Source organism: Geotrypetes seraphini, chromosome 14, assembly GCF_902459505.1.
Source record: "Geotrypetes seraphini chromosome 14, aGeoSer1.1, whole genome shotgun sequence".
Taxonomy (NCBI): Eukaryota; Metazoa; Chordata; class Amphibia; order Gymnophiona; family Dermophiidae; genus Geotrypetes; species Geotrypetes seraphini.
In genome coordinates this window covers 66651571-66671398 of record NC_047097.1, presented here as the reverse complement: position 1 = coordinate 66671398, position 19828 = coordinate 66651571, and the positions used below count along the sequence as shown (strand labels likewise).

Here is a 19828-nt window from a genome sequence, read left to right as displayed (position 1 = left end):
ACAAGCTTGAAGCACCACCACCCACTGGAAGGGATGCAATTGGAGGACTCCGGCTTAGTTTAGAAGGAACAGTGAACTAAATGTAAGAGCTTAGATTTTGTTGCCTATCAATCTCGCTATTTTGTGTAATTCAGGGTGCCACCAGTGGTGTAGCAAGAGGGAACAGGAGGACAGACCATCCTGGATGCCATCTTGGCGGAGGCACCAGCACCTACACCTCCTCTCTGCCCACCCACCTCTTCAAATCTTCACCGGCAGCCGGCAGCATCTCCTACCTGCTGCTTGCGCTGGCCTCTGCTTTCCTTTTGATGCTACTTCCTGTTCATAGAGATCAGGAAGTGACATCAGCGGGAGAGCTAAGGCTGGCGCAAGCAGCAGGTAAGAGATGCTACTGGTGAAGATTTGAAGAGGTAAGCGGGGCAGGGAGGGGGAACATGTGCTGCGGGGAAGAGTGCAGGGCCCAGGTGCCTCCTTCCTTTGCTATGCTGCTGGGTCCAACCTATCTGTCCTTTGCCTCCTACTGGTCTCTGGAAGTTATGCTTTGGATAAGCCTTCTAGGACCATATAAAAAAGCATGAATGGTATTCTCAAGAAAATAACCATCAGGTTAATCATTAAGCAGACATTTATATTAAGCATTCAAGGTATTGTCACACACAAGGAACCTCAGGTCTCACAGGCCAAATTGATCCAAAACTGAAGAACTGGTCATCAAAAGGGCTAAACCAGGGGTAGGCAACTTCGGTCCTCGAGGCCGGAGCCAGGTCAGGTTTTCAGGATATCCACCATGAATATGTATGAGATAGGTTTGCATGCACTGCCTCCTTGAGATGCAAATCTATCTCATGCATATTTATTATGGATACCCTGAAAACCTGGCCTGGCTCTGGCTCTCGAGGACCGGATTTGCCTACCCCTGGACTAGACCAGCGGGTGGGCAACTCCAGTCCTTGAGGGCCGGAGCCAGGTCAGGTTTTCAGGATATCCACCATGAATATGTATGAGATGGATTTGCATGCACTGCCTCCTTGAGATGCAAATCTATCTCATGCATATTTATTGTGGATATCCTGAAAACCTGGCCTGGCTCCGGCTCTCGAGGACCGGATTTGCCTACCCCTGGACTAGACCAGCGGGTGGGTCAGGTTTTCAGGATATCCACCATGAATATGTATGAGATGGATTTGCATGCACTGCCTCCTTGAGATGCAAATCTATCTCATGCATATTTATTGTGGATATCCTGAAAACCTGGCCTGGCTCCGGCTCTCGAGGATCCGATTTGCCTACCCCTGGACTAGACCAGCGGGTGGGCAACTCCAGTCCTTGAGGGCCGGAGCCAGGTCAGGTTTTCAGGATATCCACCATGAATATGTATGAGATGGATTTACATGCACTGCCTCCTTGAGATGCAAATCTATCTCATGCATATTTATTGTGGATATCCTGAAAACCTGACCTGGCTCTGGCTCTCGCGGACTGGAATTGCCTACCCCTGGGCTAACCAAAAAAACCAAAACAAAGAGGAAAAAATATTATCCATAAGGTTTGCAGACGGTCTAGTTGTTGGCCTTTGTGAGATTATAGGATTTTTAGTTCGCCTAAGCAATTCCTTAAGTATTCAAAAGGTAGATGAATCTTTAATGGCCTGTTTTGCTACTACTATTTATTATTTCTATAGCGCTAAAAGGCATACGCAGTGCTGTACATTTTTACATACAATAGACAGTCCTTGCTCAGAAGAGCTTACAATCTAATTTAGACAGGACATTTCAGGGGAGGTTATAGCGGGTCTAGATATCTGACAGCAATGAGGGGGAGTTAAGAGTTGAAGGCAGTTTCCAAAAAAGTGGGCCTTTAGCTTGGATTTGAACCCTGCCAGGGAGCTAAAACACTTAGCTCGAGTCCCACAGAGAGCAGCACTGCCTCTGCTTTTCCTTCCACCGGGGAAAGAAATTTCCAGAACTAGGGCAACGTTAATACCCTCACACTCGCAAGACGTTTGGCACTAAACAATATTGATCGCCCGTACTTTAATAACAAATGCTGGCACTCTTCTTTTATCGCAGAATGAAAACATGTCATAGTGACAGTAGACTTACGGTAAACACTTTCTCCGGCTCACCCTTTGCTCTCATGTTGGTGTCATGAACCCTCTTCAGAATCATCCAGGCTTCATCGTGCTTTCCTGTCTTTTAGAATAAAAGTCGAGCAAAAAAAAAAAAACACAAAACATCAACAACCAGAATCAGAGACGATATTTTGGCGAAACTTTGGGCTCCTTTTACTTAATGCGCGGAATAGCGCGTGCTAAATTGACACGTGTGCTAGACCTTAACGCCAGCATTGAGCTTATTCTAGAAGCGTACCGTGCGGTGCAGTGTGCGGTAATTTCATGCGTGCGCTAAAAACACTAGCACACCTTAGTAAAAGGAGCCCTGTATGGGTGGATGCTCCTTCATCTCACCTTAATTTCCTTTATTCTGTGTAGCTGATATAGCTCTTGTGGCCTCTGTCTGAAAAAGGTTGTATTAGTATATATCTATCTTATCACCATATGTGGCTTATCATTGGGATAATATGTTTTTTTCACACCCCATGTCTGTCTTAATTCTCCACTTTTTAATTTGTTTTTATCTGAATGTTTATGAGTACCGTTAGAAATTATCACGCTTTTAGATTTAAAATTATTTTTTGTTTTATTGTTGTAATTAATATTTTATAGTAAAAATTTGCAATTGTATTATATATATATATATATATATTTTTTTTTTTTTATAGACTCCTGAGGAAGACATATTATTATGTCAAAACACTCGGAGTGTCGAGATTACGTATGCCAAAAATGTTCTTACAATGAATTGACTTTTATCAGAACTGGGTACCTGACTGAAGGTCATCATTCAATCCCCGCTGTTTGTGGACTTCTAAAATAAAGGTTCATAGCATGAACAAGCCAAAAGTCATCTACAGGAATCTGGTTTTAAGCAAGGTTTGGACAAATTCCTGGAGGAAAAGTCCATAGTCTCTTATTTAGACATGGGGAGAGCTTCTGCTTGCCCTGGTCGGTAGCATGGGATGTTGCTACTCTTTGGGTTTTGGCCAAGTGCTAATGACCTGGATTGGCCACCGTGAGAACAGGCTACTGGGCTTGAAGACCATTGTTCTGACCCAATAAGGCTGTTTTTTCAGGAAAGCAGCGATTTTTCTTTACATGTCCGCTCCGAAATTCTTAGCAAACATAATATTTTGTAATTTTGATTTCTAATAATCTCTGTACTCTGTACTCCTTCTACATATTGTAAGTCGCTGAATGTCCAGCTCTCTTGAATGTTAACCGCCTAGAAGTCGCAAGATTGTGGCGGTATAGAAGAATAAAGTTATTATTATTATTATGTTCTTATCCTAGTTTCTTCTGAAGATAATATGGAAGAGAGTACACAATTCCATTCATTTCTAGTCTTAAGTATTACTGGGCTACAAGTTTCTAAACAATTAGATTTATGGTTAAGTTACTAACCCCCCTTTTTATAAATCCGCAGAAGCGGTTTTCAGCGCAGGCCGGCACGCTAAATGCTTTATGCTGCTCCCGACAGCATCAGGAGCAGTGCAGAGCATTCAGCGTGCCGGCCTGCGCTAAAAAAACGCTTCTGCTGTTTTGTGAAAGCGAGGGGGGGGGGGAGGAAGGGATAAGTTCTGCTATAGTTAACACCTGTTATTTTACTATTAATGCACATTCTTGATAACTAGGTTCCATTGAATAATTGGGACCTGGGGTGAAATAACACCCACAGGAATAGATTCAGTAAGTGGTGCTCAAAAGTGGTTCATAGACAACCCCGCGAAAGACAAAGGCGCGCTCCGACAACTGAGCGCAAGACGGAGGCGCGCGCCGAAGAAAATTACAGTTTTTAGGGGCTCCGACGGGGGGTTTTGTTGGAGAGCTCCCCCAGTTTACTTAATAGAGATCGCGCCGGCGTTGTGGGGGGTTTGGGGGGTTGTAACCCTCCACATTTTACTGTAAACTTAACTTTTCCCCTAAAAACAGGGAAAAAGTGAAGTTTTCAGTAAAATGTGGGGGGTTACAACCCCCCAAACCCCCCACAACGTGGCGCGATCTCTATTAAATAAAGTGGGGGGGGGGTTCCCCCCCACACACCCCCGTCGGAGCCCTAAAAACAGTAATTTTCTGCGGCGCGCACCTCCGTGCTGCGCTCAATTGTCTGCCTGCGCCTTTGTCCCGGCGTGCTTTTGACCTGACACCCATGTTCCCATGTAATATTACAGTCACAAAACATGTACATTTTATACCTTGCAAATGTGTTCACAGTTAAATTTAAAATGCATTCTACCTTCAGATAAATAGATTTTAATTTCTAGAGATCAATGTCTTTAAAAGAATCACCTTACCTCAAGTAGAAATCGGGGGGACTCTGGCATAAATTTGAGAGCAATTATGGATGCTATGCAGGGCAGAGCGCATATCACTACAAACACCCTCCAGCTATGGAAATGGTACGAGGTTCCCATGCTAAATCCCCAGCCTGCAAATGAAGAACATAGGATGCCGTCATGATCCGAAGAGTGCGGTCTCAAGAACACATGCACAGACTTGCAATTAAAAGGGCCAAATCCTTAAAAACGGACTATGCTCATTGGACAATACTATGCAATAGTGTGGCTCTCTTCAGTTCTTTGAACATGCCCTGGATAGTCCAAGCAAATATGGGGGGGGGGGGGGGGGTGGCGCAGTGGTTAGAGCTACAGCCTCGGCACCCCTGAGGTTGTGGGTTTGAATCCCGCACTGTTTTTATTATTGATTAAATAAAGGGGTGGGGAAAATATTACTTTCAATTATTTGTAAGTTCAAAGTGCTTTTCTTGATTTGTTATATATTCAGCTTCATATGTAATGCACTGTTACTACTTGAAAATCAATAAAGATTTATTTTTTTTAAATGTAAAATTTTCCAAGGGATGACCAGCAGTCTGTTGTAGTGGAGACATTTCTCTCCGGAAATGAAGAATTGCAACCAGCTTCAGCATCATCTCCGCTTCAAAGTGATCCAACTCGTTGCTGCTCTGTTTGGCATTCAGCAACATAAGGAACTCCACTATTCTTCTAGGCTATTGAACAGCAAAGTTTAGGAGGAGATGATCCATTGTTTCAGCGAGGATGTTGGCACTTGCAAAATCCTGTTCACAGTTTTGCTTTTTCAGTTGGTTTACTGAAGAATTGAGATTTTACATCTCACTTCTGCTCTACAGTTGAAAGGGGATAGATTCCGTAAGGAAGTTCTTCTTCACCCAGAGAGTGGTAGAAAACTGGAACGCTCTTCCGGAGTCTGTCATAGGGGAAAACACCCTCCAGGGATTCAAGACAAAGTTAGACAAGTTCCTGCTGAACCGGAACGTACGCAGGTAGGGCTAGTCTCAGTTAGGGCGCTGGTCTTTGACCTAAGGGCCGCCGCGAGAGCGGATTACTGGGCACGATGGACCACAGGTCTGACCCAGCAGCGGCAATTTTTATGTTCTTAAATAAAAGTAGTAAAAATTGGTGGAAATATTACTTCATAAAAGTAACAAATATCCTGAACTTCTTTACAAGTGAAATGTTTACTTAACTACAGTAACTAGCTACATTTATGAGGTGCTGCCGTAAAGTTCTCAGTGATATGAAATGAAACGAAAAGTGTCAAGAAAAGTGTGCAATAACTTTGACGTTTCATTATTCTCTTCTTGGTTGGCCTGAGAACTTTTCAGCGGCCCCTCCTATTGTGATGTCATAATGCCTCATTCCACCAATGCCTAAGAGCCAACCTCATTGGTGATGTCACAATGGCTTGGTTTCCCTACACTTGTGTCCATTTGCTAGATGAATTTGCCTCATTGAAACGAAAACATCAAGAAACTTATAGGTTTCGTGTCTCCACATCATTCTCTTCTTGGTTGGGCTGAGAACTTTTCAGCGGCCCCCACCTATTGTGACGTCATAATGCCTCATTCCACCAATGCCTAAGAGGCAACCTCATCAGTGATGTCACAATGGCTTGGTTTCTCTATTCTTGTGCCCATTTACTAGATGCATTTGCCTCATTGAAACGAAAAGTGTAGAATAACTTGTGAGTTTCGTGGCTCCACATCATTCTCTTCTTTGGTTGGCCTGATAACTTTTCAGCAGCCCCTCCTATTGTGATGTCATAATGCCTCATTCCACCAATGCCTAAGAGCCATCCTCATCGGTGATGTTGCAATGGCTTGGTTTCTCTATTCTTGTGCCCATTTACTAGAAGCATTTGCCTCATTGAAATGAAAAGTGTGGAATAACTTGTGAGTTTCGTGGCTCCACATCATTCTCTTCAGTGGTTCCTCGTACTTAGTTTCTATACAGCACTGTGTTCCAAGAAACCATACATCACAGCTGCTTAAAACTATTATATAATGCAAGTCCTTTCTGTAATGAGCGGCCGTCCCTTACCGTAGTGTGGAATAATGCTCCAAGCCATCGCCGATGCGTACAGGGCACCAAACATCCAGAACATGCAGAGCCAGCTGAGGTGCTCCCCCCTTTTTTCACGAGAGAGAAATTCAGAGAAGTACGCAAATACGATGGGAAGAGATCCGCCGATACTGAAGACAAAAGAAAAAGAACAGATTAAGGGTTATTGTTAAACAGGTTAAGTTGCGTGTTTACGACGGGAATTCAGCTCAACTATTTTTCATGTTGTGCCATTTCCCAGGTTGTTTAACCCTTTAATTGGAAGATGGTGAGATGGCTGCATTACGGAACTTGACGTTGAACGAGAGCAACAGTGCCAAGGTAACAGGCATTTGGAAATGCAGATCTCCCATAAGAGCCATAAAAAACACATGTTGCTTCCCTCACTTGGAATACTCTCCCCCCCCCCTTACATTAGAGAGGAAGAAAGCTTAGATAAATTTAAAGGAGCTCTTAAAACTTTTTATATAGAGAGATGCCTTTGAACAATGGGCGGATAGCGTAGCTGGTTTTAAGAAAGGTTTGGACAAGTTCCTGGAGGGAAAGTCCATAGTCTGTTATTGAGAAAGTCATGGGGGAAGCCACTGCTTGCCCTGGATTGGTAGCATGGAATGTTGCTATTCTTTGGAGTTCCGGAATCTTGCTCTTCTTTGAGATTCTGCCTGGAATCTTGAGACTCTTTGGGGGTTCTAGAATTTTTTGTTACTCTTTGGGATTCTGGAATGTTGCTACTTTTTGGGGTTCTAGAACCTTTTGTTACTCTTTGGAGTTCTAGAATCTTTTGTTACTCTTTGGGATTCTGGAATGTTGCTACTTTTTGGGGTTCTAGAACCTTTTGTTACTCTTTGGAGTTCTAGAACCTTTTGTTACTCTTTGGGATTCTGGAATGTTGCTACTCTTTGAGGTTCTAGAACCTTTTGTTACTCTTTGGGATTCTGGAATGTTGCTACTTTTTGGGTTTTGGCCAGGTACTAGGGACCTGGATTGGCCACCATGAGAACAGGCTACTGGGCTTGATGGACCATTGGTCTGACCCAGTAAGGCTATTCTTAAGTTCTTATAATGATATAATCTCCTACTTTCTGGCTTTCTCCTTTCCTTGCTGATATACAACAGCTTGAATAAAACCCTTACCACCCCCATTGTTTTATCCTTTATCGCTCTCTCTCTTTTACTATACTTTCTTGCAGTTCACCCAGAGTCCTTTTGTGCCATGTTAGTCCGTTCTGTCTTTGTATCTGTCAATATGTACTATTGTTGTGTACCCCCATGATTTTAAATAATTTGTACAATCACTTACGGCCTCTTTTACAAAGCCGCGCTAGGGCTGTCGCACAGCAACAGCCCCGAAGCCCTTTAAATCTCTATGGTCTTCGGGGCCGTTAACGCAGCGCAGCCGCTAGTGCGGCTTTGTAAAAGAGGCCGTTAGTATTACAATAGGCGATATATCAAATAAACTTGAAACTTGAGGGTTAAGGAAACTTTCATTTTATGTGCAAATTCTTCCCAAAGAGGGATGTCTCTTGAGGGCATTCTATAAATGGAAGGAATGGAGGGAGAGATACGGCTTGATGCTGGAGAGGGATGACAGGAGGAGAACTGTTGGCCATGGGGCTGGTGAGCAAGGATGAAAGATGCTGCATATACTGGGGAGTATGTGGCACAGTGGTTAGACTAGCAGGGGTGTCCAATGTCAGTCCTCGAGGGCCGCAGTCCAGTCGGGTTTTCAGGATTTCCCCAATGAATATGCATGAGATCTATTTGCATGCACTGCTTTCATGGTATGCTAATAGATCTCATGCATATTCATTGGGGAAATCCTGAAAACCCGACTGGATTGCGGCCCTCGAGGACCGACATTGGACACCCCTGGGTTAGAGCAACAGCATAGATATACAGTACTCCCCTGAAATTCGCAGGGGTTCCGTTCCAGGAACCCCCGCAAATTAAAAAAAAACCATGAATATGGTTTTTCGCCTGTCAAAAGGCAGGAGAGGGCAGCTGGGGTGCCGGCGGGTGCAGAAAATCACTTGTGGTATGCTCCGACCTCCTCTTCCTGTTCATAAAGTCAGGCTACACCAGGGGTAGGCACTTCCGGTCCTCGAGAGCCGGAGTCAGGCCAGGTTTTCAGGATATTCACAATAAATATGCATGAGACATATTTGCATCTCAAGGAGGCAGTGCATGCACATCCATCTCATACATATTCATTGTGGATATCCTGAAAACCTGGCCTGTCTCCGGCTCTCAAGGACTGGAATTGCCTACCCCTGGGCTACACCAATGAGGAGCTGATTTGACACGCCAGATAGCATTTTGCCATGCAGCTTTTCTTCTATGCTGATGACCTTATAGCGGTCAGTATAACGGCTAGTCCCTCAGGAATTAGAACAAAATGGAATCTTCATACAGGAGTGTTTAGAGTTGGAAAATGAGCTGATACTTTACAAGTTAAAATGAAATAAGGATAAAAAACAAAGCTTTCTTGGTTAGGATCCTCACTCCCTATAGCACAAACATTGCAAAACACTTCTCCTTAATTACTCTAAAAAAGCGAGTAAATGATAAAACGACCTTGCTTTTAATTAGATTACACTGGCTTCCAATAGAGGCTCACTCTGGTTTTAAATTATGCAAATTCATATTTTATATGGATTAGCCCTAGTGTACACAGACAAATATTTACACAACCAAGGTCATCTGGTTCTTCGTTTTCCCTCTGTGAAGAGAGTTAAACTTAAAAATATATATATTTTAATTAACAATTTTCTACTGAGTCACAACTAATTGTAGGCGCCATTAGATGATATGATGTTTTGGGAAAAAAATTAAAAACCTTCCTTTTCCAGAAGTTTACAACGGATGGTTAATCTATCGTAGATTGATATCTTATTACGTAATTCCTAAAAGTCTTCTAGCCTCTTAGGGCTCTTTTTACGAAGGTGCGCTAGCATTTTTTACGCACGTACCGGATTACATAGAAACATAGAAACATAGAAACATAGAAGATGACGGCAGAAAAGGGCTATAGCCCATCAAGTCTGCCCACCCTACTGACCCATCCTCTTAAGTCTATACCTAGTGACCGATATTCCAGTTCGACCCTCGTAGGGATCCCATTTATTCTATTGTGCTATTGTGCGCGTTAAGGCCCTAACGCGCCTTCGTAAAAGGAGCCCTTAGTGTTTGTACCCCACATTGAGCCAAATTAATGGGTAGTCACAACATGCATGAATATGCATTGTATTGAATTGTATTCTGTAAGATATAATATAGTCTTGTTGTAAAGAATGGAAAGCAGTTACCTACCCAACTCCGGAAATAAGTCGGCAGAAGAGGAAAAAGCCATATCCTTGAACAAAGGAGGAGAGAAAGGCGAAAGAAGCATTGAGGATGAGCGAGACAACGAGGGATTTCCTTCTTCCAATCTTATCTGCGAGACCTCCCCAAAGGAAAGATCCCATCATCATTCCTAAGTAGACAATCAACCCTAAAAAAGAGAAAGCAGCATCCATTAGAGCATACAGGACCAATCGGCCGGCTCAACCTATGAACCAAATGAGGCCCTGGCTCAGGGTGCCAAAATCCCAATCTGGTCTACCTTCAAACTCCTAGAGGAATGGATGCCAGATTGGAATTTTGGTGCTCTTCATTACTAGTGCCTCCACTGGTCCAGCAGGAAGGGGGGGACTTGAGAGAGAGGGAGAGGAGAGTGGAGGGAAACATACCAGGTTGTGGGTGCAGCGAGACACCAATGCAAAAGTTTTCTCAGAGCCCCACATCCCTTGAGCCAGCCCTGGGGCCGATGTTTATTTTGTATTAACAAGAAATTGATTTACCATGAGTCACTCTTTTACAGCACATTTCATTTTATGGTGGTACTGCAGGGCACACCAAAAGGAAAGAAAAACACTTTTGGCCTGCCTCAAAAGATTTGCCGTGGTGACGTTTGAGAAGTAGCGTTAGTGAGGCACACTGTTGATTCATCAGCTTTCAGAATGTTGAATAGCATTTTACTAACAGAGTGGATCTCAATAGTTGACCCCTGACTCAGGCGTTTTATGTCGAAACATGGCCCTTGTCGGGTCTTTCATTAAAGAACTGCTTTGTTATCCCAACCTTGGAATGTGCATTCTGGAATCCCTCTCTCCTGCTGACATAGTATGGAAACACTTATGACTTGTTATTGCGGTATATAAATAAAGATTTATGTTATGCTGTTTTCTTAGCAAAATTTTGAATGCTAGGATTTAAGAAGAAATTTGATTGGGTCACACCTTTATTCCTAAAATTTCACTGGTTGCCTATTTACTATAGGATACAATTTAAAATGCTAACTTTGGCTCATCAGGTTCGGTATCATCAACAACCTGAATATTTATATTCGTTAATAAGACCTTACTCTCCCAGGAGAACATTAAGATCAATACAAGATTGCAGACAATTACTCCCTTCAGAAAAGAGAGTCAAATGGGGATCTACTAGAAGTAAAGCCTTTTATTTCATAGGTCCCCAATTATGGAATCATCTACCGCTGGACATCAGAAGTAACCACAGAGCCATTCAAGACTAGACTGAAGAGCTTCTATGTTGAATAAATATAGTCATTTGAATAAATATAGTAGCTGACTTCTGAATATAGCAGCTGACGATGAAGGTGAAGATTTGAAGAACAGAAGCTTTGAGGCAGATGTGGGAGAGTAGTTAGGTGGTAAAGTGTCCCACGTTCCAGAGATGAAATGCTGAATTATTCATATGTGTGCTTCAGTGGCTTAAGGTGACTAGATAAGTCCTGGTGAAAGAGGGGAGTAGAAAGCCATGTGCTTCTGAATGGAAGGAAAAGCGTGACTGACCCTGAGACAAAGGATCCGCAGTGAACACCTATAAGGCTAGGGGGGTGAAGAGACGAGATCAATAGGGACAGAGCTTGGCAACATGTAGCAGACAGAGGTCATACCTTTGCTGACTCATCAGGGCAAATATTGGAAAAGTGACCAGGAAGTATATCAGTGAGACAAATGATCCAAGCTCAGTTGAGAGAAAGAGAGGAGATCATAAGAGAAAAAAAAAACAAAAACCACTGGCAGTAAGAAAGAATGGCTGCAGCATGCATGAGACTACATTACACACAATGCATTGCTCACACACCATGGCAGGAAATGCCTGAAACATTAAAGTTCTATGAAGTGAGAATAACATTAAACATACCTTAGCTATGGTGTCAGGTCAAAGGCGCGCCCAGACAATTGAGCGCAGCGCGCGCCACCGCGCCGCTCTAAATTACTGTTTTTAGCGCTCCAATGGGGGGGCGTGGGGGGAACCCCCCCACTTTACTTAATAGACATCGCGCCGCGTTGTGGGGGCGTTGTGGGGGGTGTGGGGGGTTGTATCCCCCCACATTTTACTGAAAACTTCACTTTTTCCCTGTTTTTAGGGAAAAAGTTCAGTTTACAGTAAAATGTGGAGGGTTACAACCCCCCAAGCCCCCCATAACGCGGCGCGATGTCTATTAAGTAAACTGGGGGGGTTCCCCAACAAAACCCCCCGTCGGAGCCCCTAAAAACTGTAATTTAGAGTGGCGCGGCGGCGCGCGCTTTTGTCTTTCGCGCCGTTGTCTATGAACCCTTAGCTATATTATAAACTAGAATAAGGCTGCTGAGGGCAGAACATTTCCAGCCCTGGGTAAAAGCAAAGGAAGATCTTACGTGAATATACATTTACTTAAGAAAACTATACGGAGTGAAACTGAATAAAGAAACAAAACAGATGTGAAAGAAAACAGCACAATCTGAAGGGCAACAGAATGGCTCAACTTTCACAGAAGGTTTGTTTCTTGTTCCACTTCTGTTGGTCGTAGCCTGGGGGGGGGAGGGGAGTAAGGTATTTTCCAAATAGGTTTTTAGGCCTTTACAAAAGTTTTGGTAGGAGGTGGTGTTCCTTAATTGTGTTGGTAAAGGATAATTAAGGAACCCCGCTCTTACCAAAACTTTCATAATGGCCTAAAATCCTATTTGGCAAATACCTTACCCTCACCTCCCTAAACAGGCTACGACCGCCAGAAGCCAATCAAGAAACAAACCACCTTTCCAAGCTCCCTACAAACCAGAAGAGAGAGACACCCATACCACAATCTATAATATTAAGACTACAAAACCAGAAAGAGCCAATCTTCTCTCCAAGCTATATGCCCAAAATACCGGGACTACTTGTAGATTTAAAACAAGCCAGAGAAAATATTTCTTCACACAACATGTAATTAAAGTCTGGAATTCGTTGCCAGAGAATGTGGTGAAATCAGTTAGCTTATTTATTTATTTAAAAATGTATACCCCGCTTAAACCTAAGCAGTTCGCATGATACATACATACACAATCACAAATAACAATACAATTTAATCTAATCTAAGGCTTGGCTTTATATACCGAGTCATCATTCTAAGAAAGCTCGACTCGGTTTACAATAATTAACTTAACAGATAAAAACCATACAAAATAGAGGCTAAATTTCAGAAAAATTAGTTTTCAAAATGTTTAACACATAAAGTGGATTTTAAAGATTTACCAAAAAAATTGAAGCGAACCAGAACTCCTTATAAGAAGCGGAAGATCATTCCAAAGTTGAGAAAACTTAAAAATCAAAGATTGACTAACAATCTTGACTCTAATCCCTTTTCTAGAATAATTTACATATATCAAAAGTTCTCCAGGATTTCGATCATTAGATAAAAGTCAGGAAAAAGCTTCCATAAATAAAGTTGTTTTCAATACCCTTTTAAATTTCTGAATGTCTGATAGCAGGCCATTATTGAGATAGCTTGGGGAAAATCCACTGCTTATTCCAATGATAATAAGCAGCATAGAATCTGTTTTACTACTTGGGATCTAGCTAGGTACTTGGGACCTGGGTTGGCCACTGTTGGAAACAGGATACTGGGCTTGATGGACCTTTGGTCTGTCCCAGTATGGCTCTTCTCATGTTCTTATGTGAGCCAAGTATAGGACAATCAAGCCATTGTGGCATCACTGATGAGGTTGGCTCTTAGGCATTGGTGGAATGAGGCATTATGACATCACAATCCCAGCTCTGGAAGGTTGCCACTCTTTGGGTTTCTGCCAGGTACTTGGGATCTGGGTTGGCCACTGTTGGGAACAGGATACTTGACGGGCTTGATGAACCTTTGGTCTGTCCTGATATGGCTCTTCTCATGTTCTTATGTGAGCCAAGTATAGGACAATCAAGCCATTGTGGCATCACTGATGAGGTTGGCTCTTAGGCATTGGTGGAATGAGGCATTATGACATCACAATCCCAGCTCTGGAAGGTTGCCACTCTTTGGGTTTCTGCCAGGTACTTGGGATCTGGGTTGGCCACTGTTGGGAACAGGATACTTGATGGGCTTGATGAACCTTTGGTCTGTCCTGATATGGCTCTTCTCATGTTCTTATGTGAGCCAAGTATAGGACAATCAAGCCATTGTGGCATCACTGATGAGGTTGGCTCTTAGGCATTGGTGGAATGAGGCATGATGACATCACAATCCCAGCTCTGGAAGGTTGCTACTCTTTGGGTTTCTTCCAGGTACTTGGGATCTGGGTTGGCCACTGTTGGGAACAGGATACTTGACGGGCTTGATGAACCTTTGGTCTGTCCCACTATGGCAATTCGAACACAAACCAAGTTATCTGTGTCATGAACCCTAATGAAATAATGTAATCCCCAGATATGACCAGGCTTTTCTAAATTGTAAATCACATCGAACTCCCTCTGGGGCATATTAGCAATCCATAAATACCAATGAAATGTACTGTAAAGGTATGAGGTAGAGAGTCAAATGTTGACGCATTATAATACAGAGAGAATTAGTGCAGAAACAGAGCCCAGATGTGAAAAAAAAATAAGATTCTAACTCGAAGTCTTAATTAGGAGCTTTCGGAAGGACAGAAAGATTGACTTTAATATAGAGCCATAAGAAACTAATGCTGACAGTTTACAAATAGGCACAGGGGTCTGGATTCAGTAGCCTAGGATATATTGAAAAGGTCAGAGAAGTTATTCTCTTGAAAAGCAATCAAACCCCTTTTGTTCTAAAACTAGACAATTAAGAGCTTAGCTTCTACTAAAATCATTTGGATCTCACCTTGGTTTAGTCCAGGGGAATAAATATAAAGTCGGACAGTCGAGAGAGATGAAAGCAGAGGAGTCAAGGGAAACAGGGTTGTTTAAGGCCTTTGGCTCTTGGATTTGATTCTGCCAGGCCAGGTTAGGATATAGCCAAGTTGTCAAGGCACCTGTTCACAAAAACCCCGACTGTGTCAAATTATTCCTGCTCTCCTAAACTAAACTAAACCTTAAGTTTATATACCGCATCATCTCCACGGAAGTAGAGCTCAGCACGGTTTACAAGAACTTAAAAATGAGAAAGGGTAGGAAAAGGTTTACATAAGTTTATAAATCGAGTGGAAAAGTAAGGGAAAAAAGAAATTACATGTTAGAGAAGAGCCAGGTTTTTAGTTGCTTGCGGAATAAATGGAGGGAGCTCAGGTTCCGCAGCGGGATAGTAAGGACATCCCAGAGACCTGTGATTTTGAATAGAAGTGATTTTCCCAGTTTACCTGCGTGGAGAATACCATGTAGGGAGGGGAAGGACAGATTTAATTTATGGGCGGTCCTGGTGGAGTCAGGGCATGAGGAGTTGAAGGAAAATGGGATTAGGGAAGGAAGGATGCCGTGAATAATCTTAAAAGCCAGGCAAGAGCATTTGAATTGGACTCTGGAAATCACTGGGAGCCAGTGAAGATTGGCCAGGAGTGGGGAGACGTGGTCAGATTTACGTTTTGCAAAGATCAGCTTGGCTGCCGTGTTCTGAATAAGCTGGAGTCTTTGGAGGCTTTTTTTTGTTAAGCATAGGTAAATGGCATTAGAGTAGTCAAGTTTGGAGAGGATGATGGATTGGACAAGGACGGCGAAATGTTTTTGGCGGAAGCAGGGTCTTGCTTTCCTTAGCATGTGGAGGCTGAAAAAGCATGATTTTGTCAGGGAGTTGAGGTGGTCGTTGAGAGAGAGAGAGGAATCAATAATGATGCCAAGGACCTTGCTTGAGAACTCAAGGTGTAAGGCAGCGCCTGAGGGTAGTGCGAAGAGGGTGGGCAGGTGTTCTAACTTTGGGCCGAGCCAGAATAATTTTGTTTTTGATTCATTTAGTTTCATCTGTACCGAGAGGGACCAGGAGTGGAGTCTCATTATGCAGGATGTTATGTTATCGTGGAGGTTGGTGAGGTTCTGGTCTGTTTCAAGAAGGACAAGGATATCATCGGCGTATGTGTAGATTATTTCAAGGGGGGAAAGCTGGAAGAGCTTCAATGAGGACATATAGATATTAAAAAGGATAGGGGATAGGGGTGATCCCTGAGGGACATCGCAAGAAGGAGACCAAGGAGCGGACATGGTGCCATTAGAGTTGACAATGTAGGAGCGAGAGCGAAGGAAGTCTGAGAACCAATTGAGAACGGTGGAATCAATTCCTATCTCGGAAAGTTGATAAAGTAGTGTGTCGTGGTGGACGACATCGAAAGCAGCAGAGAGGTCGAATTGTAACAGAACAGCGAATTTGTTTCGAGAATGTAGTTGTTGCACCTTTGATATTAGGGAGACAAGGAGGGACTTGGTGCTGAAGCTGGGTCTAAAGCCATGTTGATAGGGGGGGAGAATCTACCTGCAATTTGTTGTAAAAATTGTTGGGCCGCAGTAGCTGGCAGTCTTCTCTCCACTGCGGCCTGCCCCAGAGGAAACAGGAAGTTGTCAGAGAGGGCGGGCTGCAGTGGAGAGAAAACGTCGAGACCGGCAGCAGGATAGCTCTGTGAATCACTGCCGCCCAGCAACTTTTACAACAAATTGAAGGTAGATGGGGAGGGGGTTAGAATGGGAAAAATGCCAATGGGGGGAGCAGGGTGAAAGCATTAAATGCCAGGAATGGGAGTGGTAGAGAGAACCAACCAGCAGGCAGGCTGGCAGTTGACCTCATAGGACCCCCCCTGCAGACATGTCTTCTTTTTAGAGGACTGTCTGGCAATAGCAGACTTACGCTGTTGCTGCTGCTGGCTGCCCAAAGATTCAATTACAGTGGCTGGCCCTGGGAAGAGGTAAGTGCGGGAGTCAGGAGCTAGAGAGGTCATGAGGAGAAGCAGCATTGGAGGAGAGAGGGAAGGGAGCTTGGAAACAGCATGAAAGGAGGGAGGGACAGCATGAAGGGAGGGGGCTGCCATTTAGAGAATCTGGCAGTTAGTGACATATTATATACACATAAGTGCACTTAGTCTATAAATTAGTGTGAATAAATGGGGCCTAAATTTAGGCACAGCTTATAAAATTGACTTTTAATTGTTTGGGTGAAATTACTGCTAAGATTGTGGAGAACAATAGGATTCATGCAAGTTGAGGAACAGAGGAGAAACTGGGTAGATATCAGTGAATCTAGATAAAGATTCCCTTGTCTCATGGAAAACTATTAAAACTGTGTAAATTATACTTAGGTAGTTCTATGAATAAAATTGTTCTTATTTGTTAACAAGAAAAATATAGGAATTACACTTACCCAGCATTCCTTTGTTTGAGCTAGACAAGCACATGTCCTTCTCAGCACTTGGAAGAACAAAGCCAACCACAAATAACTCCACTCCATCAGCCATCAACGCCAATCCTAAGACAAAGAAAAGCATCCACTGGAAACGCCCATGGCCGCACTCCTGAATTATGTTCTCATACTGGTACGCCAGCTGTTGCTCGTCTTCCATCCGTTCTGCCATTAAGTCAGCGTGATCTCTAAAATCATCTACCATGGCGGGGGCTTTATGCTTAACCTTAATGTCATCAGGATGTGGGATGCCCTGATATTCTCCTTCATAGATTTCATCATCTTCATCGTGGCCTTCGGTGGCGTCACTCTGGGCGTCTTCATCTTGATTCTGGTCATCCTCACTGCGATAGTAACTATCATTGGGTACATATTCTCCATAACGACCGCCATGTTGCCTACCATATTCATCTGTTCCTTGGCTGCTGGTCTGTTGCTTTACTTCTCTCGCTATATCCCTAGCTCCTTGATAAAGATGTGGGTTGTTCCTATATATATCATCCATTTCTAATTTATGTATATATTATATCTGTGTATATTTAGATATGTTGACTGTTGCGTCCTTCACTCTTGACTACACATACATACTCTTTTTACAAATTGGAAATGAGTCAATTTGCAAAAAGCCTGCTTTGTGTTCGACGTTTTGGAAAGCTCTTGGTTTTTAATGTTGCCTTCTTTGATTTTCATAAAACACTTTATTTCTGGGTTTCCCTGTTTCTTGTAGAATCTTGCAATGGGGATAGAGTTTGACGACCTTGTGTAGTATAATCTGAATCACTGGCTCTTTTCATCCAAGAGCTTCAGGGCTTTAATTCACAATTCCTTATGTTGGGAGGGCCACAACCTGGGAAAGAAAAAGTGCATGTCAGGAGCAAAGCAGTAACAGAATTGCAGGAAGGTTAGACAATATGAATAAGGAACATTTTATATTTGGAATACAAAAGAAAAGTAGATGTCAAGAACTGTAATATCATAAGTCAAGCAAAATGCGATAGCTTCTGGTCAATGAACATCCAGAAATTTGTTTTCTGAATCCTAAATGAGGTTTAACATGGATAAGTGTTAGGTGATGCATGTCGGTAACAAAAATCATATACACGAATACAGGATGTCCGGTGCAGTACTCGGAGAGACCTCCCAGGAAAGAAACTTGGGAGTACTGGTAGAAAAGTCAATGAAGCCGTCTGCGCAATGTGTGGCGGCGTCAAAAAGGGCAAACAGAATGCTAGGAATGATTAAGAAAGGGATCACAAACAGATCAGAGAAGGTTATCATGCCACTGTACCGGGCCATGGTACACCCCCATCTGGAAAACCGCATCCAGCACTGGTTGCCGTACATGAGGAAGGGCACGGTACTACTCGAAAGGGTCCAGGGAAGAGCGACTAAAATGGTTAAGGGGATGGAGGAGTTGCCGTACAGGGAGAGATTAGAGAAACTGGGCCTCTTCTCCCTTGAAAAGAGGAGACATGATCAAAACATTCAAGATAATGAAGGGAATAGACTTAGTAGATAAAGACAGATTGTTCACCCTCTCCAAGGTAGGGAGAACGAGAGGGCACTCTCTAAAGTTGAAAGGGGATAGATTCCGTACAAACTAAGGAAGTTCTTCTTCACCCAGAGAGTGGTAGAGAACTGGAACGCTCTTATGGAGGCTGTTATAGGGGAAAACACCCTCCAGGGATTCAAGACAAAGTTAGACAAGTTCCTGCTGAACCAGAACGTACGCAGGTAAGGCTAGACTCAATTAGGGCACTGGTATTTGACCTGGGGGCCGCCGCGTGAGTGGACTGCTGAGCACAATGGACCACTGGTCTGACCCAGCAGCGGCAATTCTTATGTTCTTATGGGATTACTACCCAACATGGCATCTGAGGTCTAGATTCTTAAAAATGTGGATTTTAAAAAAATGACAGGCTGCTGTCACAGCTGTTATAGTAGCGATTTTTTTTTTTAAAAAGCAAGTCATTCTCCCAAAAACGCTCATGCAAATGAGGTTGGTAGAGAGTAGCGAAGATTCACTAAATTTGCATACTCCCATCGCTGGTGATACTGATGGGAACTTGAGCAGAATAAACGCAACCCCCCCCCCCCAAACAAATCAAGCCGCTGAAGTCAAGCAACCCTCCACCCGACAGTGGGAGAAATGGCCACTCTCTCCTGCCGCCAAGCAACACCCCCCCCAACACCCCTTCAGCAGTGGGAGGAGATATGCCCACTCTCTCCCGCCGCCAAAGCAGCACCCCCCCCAACACCCCTTCAGCAGTGGGAGGAGATATGCCCACTCTCTCCCGCCGCCAAAGCAGCACCCCCCCCCAATACCCCTTCAGCAGTGGGAGGAGATATGCCCACTCTCTCCTGCCGCCAAGCAACACCCCCCCCCAACATCCCTTCAGCAGTGGGAGGAGATATGCCCACTCTCTCCCGCCGCCAAAGCAGCACCCCCCCCCAACACCCCTTCAGCAGTGGGAGGAGATATGCCCACTCTCTCCTGCCGCCAAGCAACACCCCCCCCAACACCCCTTCAGCAGTGGGAGGAGATATGCCCACTCTCTCCTGCCGCCAAGCAACACCCCCCCCCCCAACACCCCTTCAGCAGTGGGAGGAGATATGCCCACTCTCTCCCGCCGCCAAAGCAGCACCCCCCCCCAACACCCCTTCAGCAGTGGGATGAGATATGCCCACTCTCTCCCGCCG

At 43.8% G+C, this 19828-nt stretch overlaps 1 protein-coding gene across 3 annotated transcripts in view; it reads right to left on the bottom strand.

Moving 5' to 3' along the window:
• Nucleotides 1-17834, bottom strand: part of SV2B (synaptic vesicle glycoprotein 2B) — a 40385-nt gene extending 22551 nt beyond the window's left edge. For 2 of the 3 annotated variants that reach the window (XM_033920620.1, XM_033920621.1), the window contains exons 1-5: nt 17090-17834; nt 9808-9988; nt 6478-6629; nt 4411-4544; nt 2103-2192 (exon numbers count right to left, since the gene is read on the bottom strand). In XM_033920620.1, the coding sequence (XP_033776511.1) occupies nt 2103-2192; nt 4411-4544; nt 6478-6629; nt 9808-9988; nt 17090-17633 (1101 nt within the window). In that variant the 5' untranslated portion in view covers nt 17634-17834. The remainder of the gene's footprint in view (nt 1-2102; nt 2193-4410; nt 4545-6477; nt 6630-9807; nt 9989-17089) is intronic. The other variant, XM_033920622.1, reaches the window with a different exon arrangement.
• Nucleotides 17835-19828: the final 1994 nt, after the last annotated feature.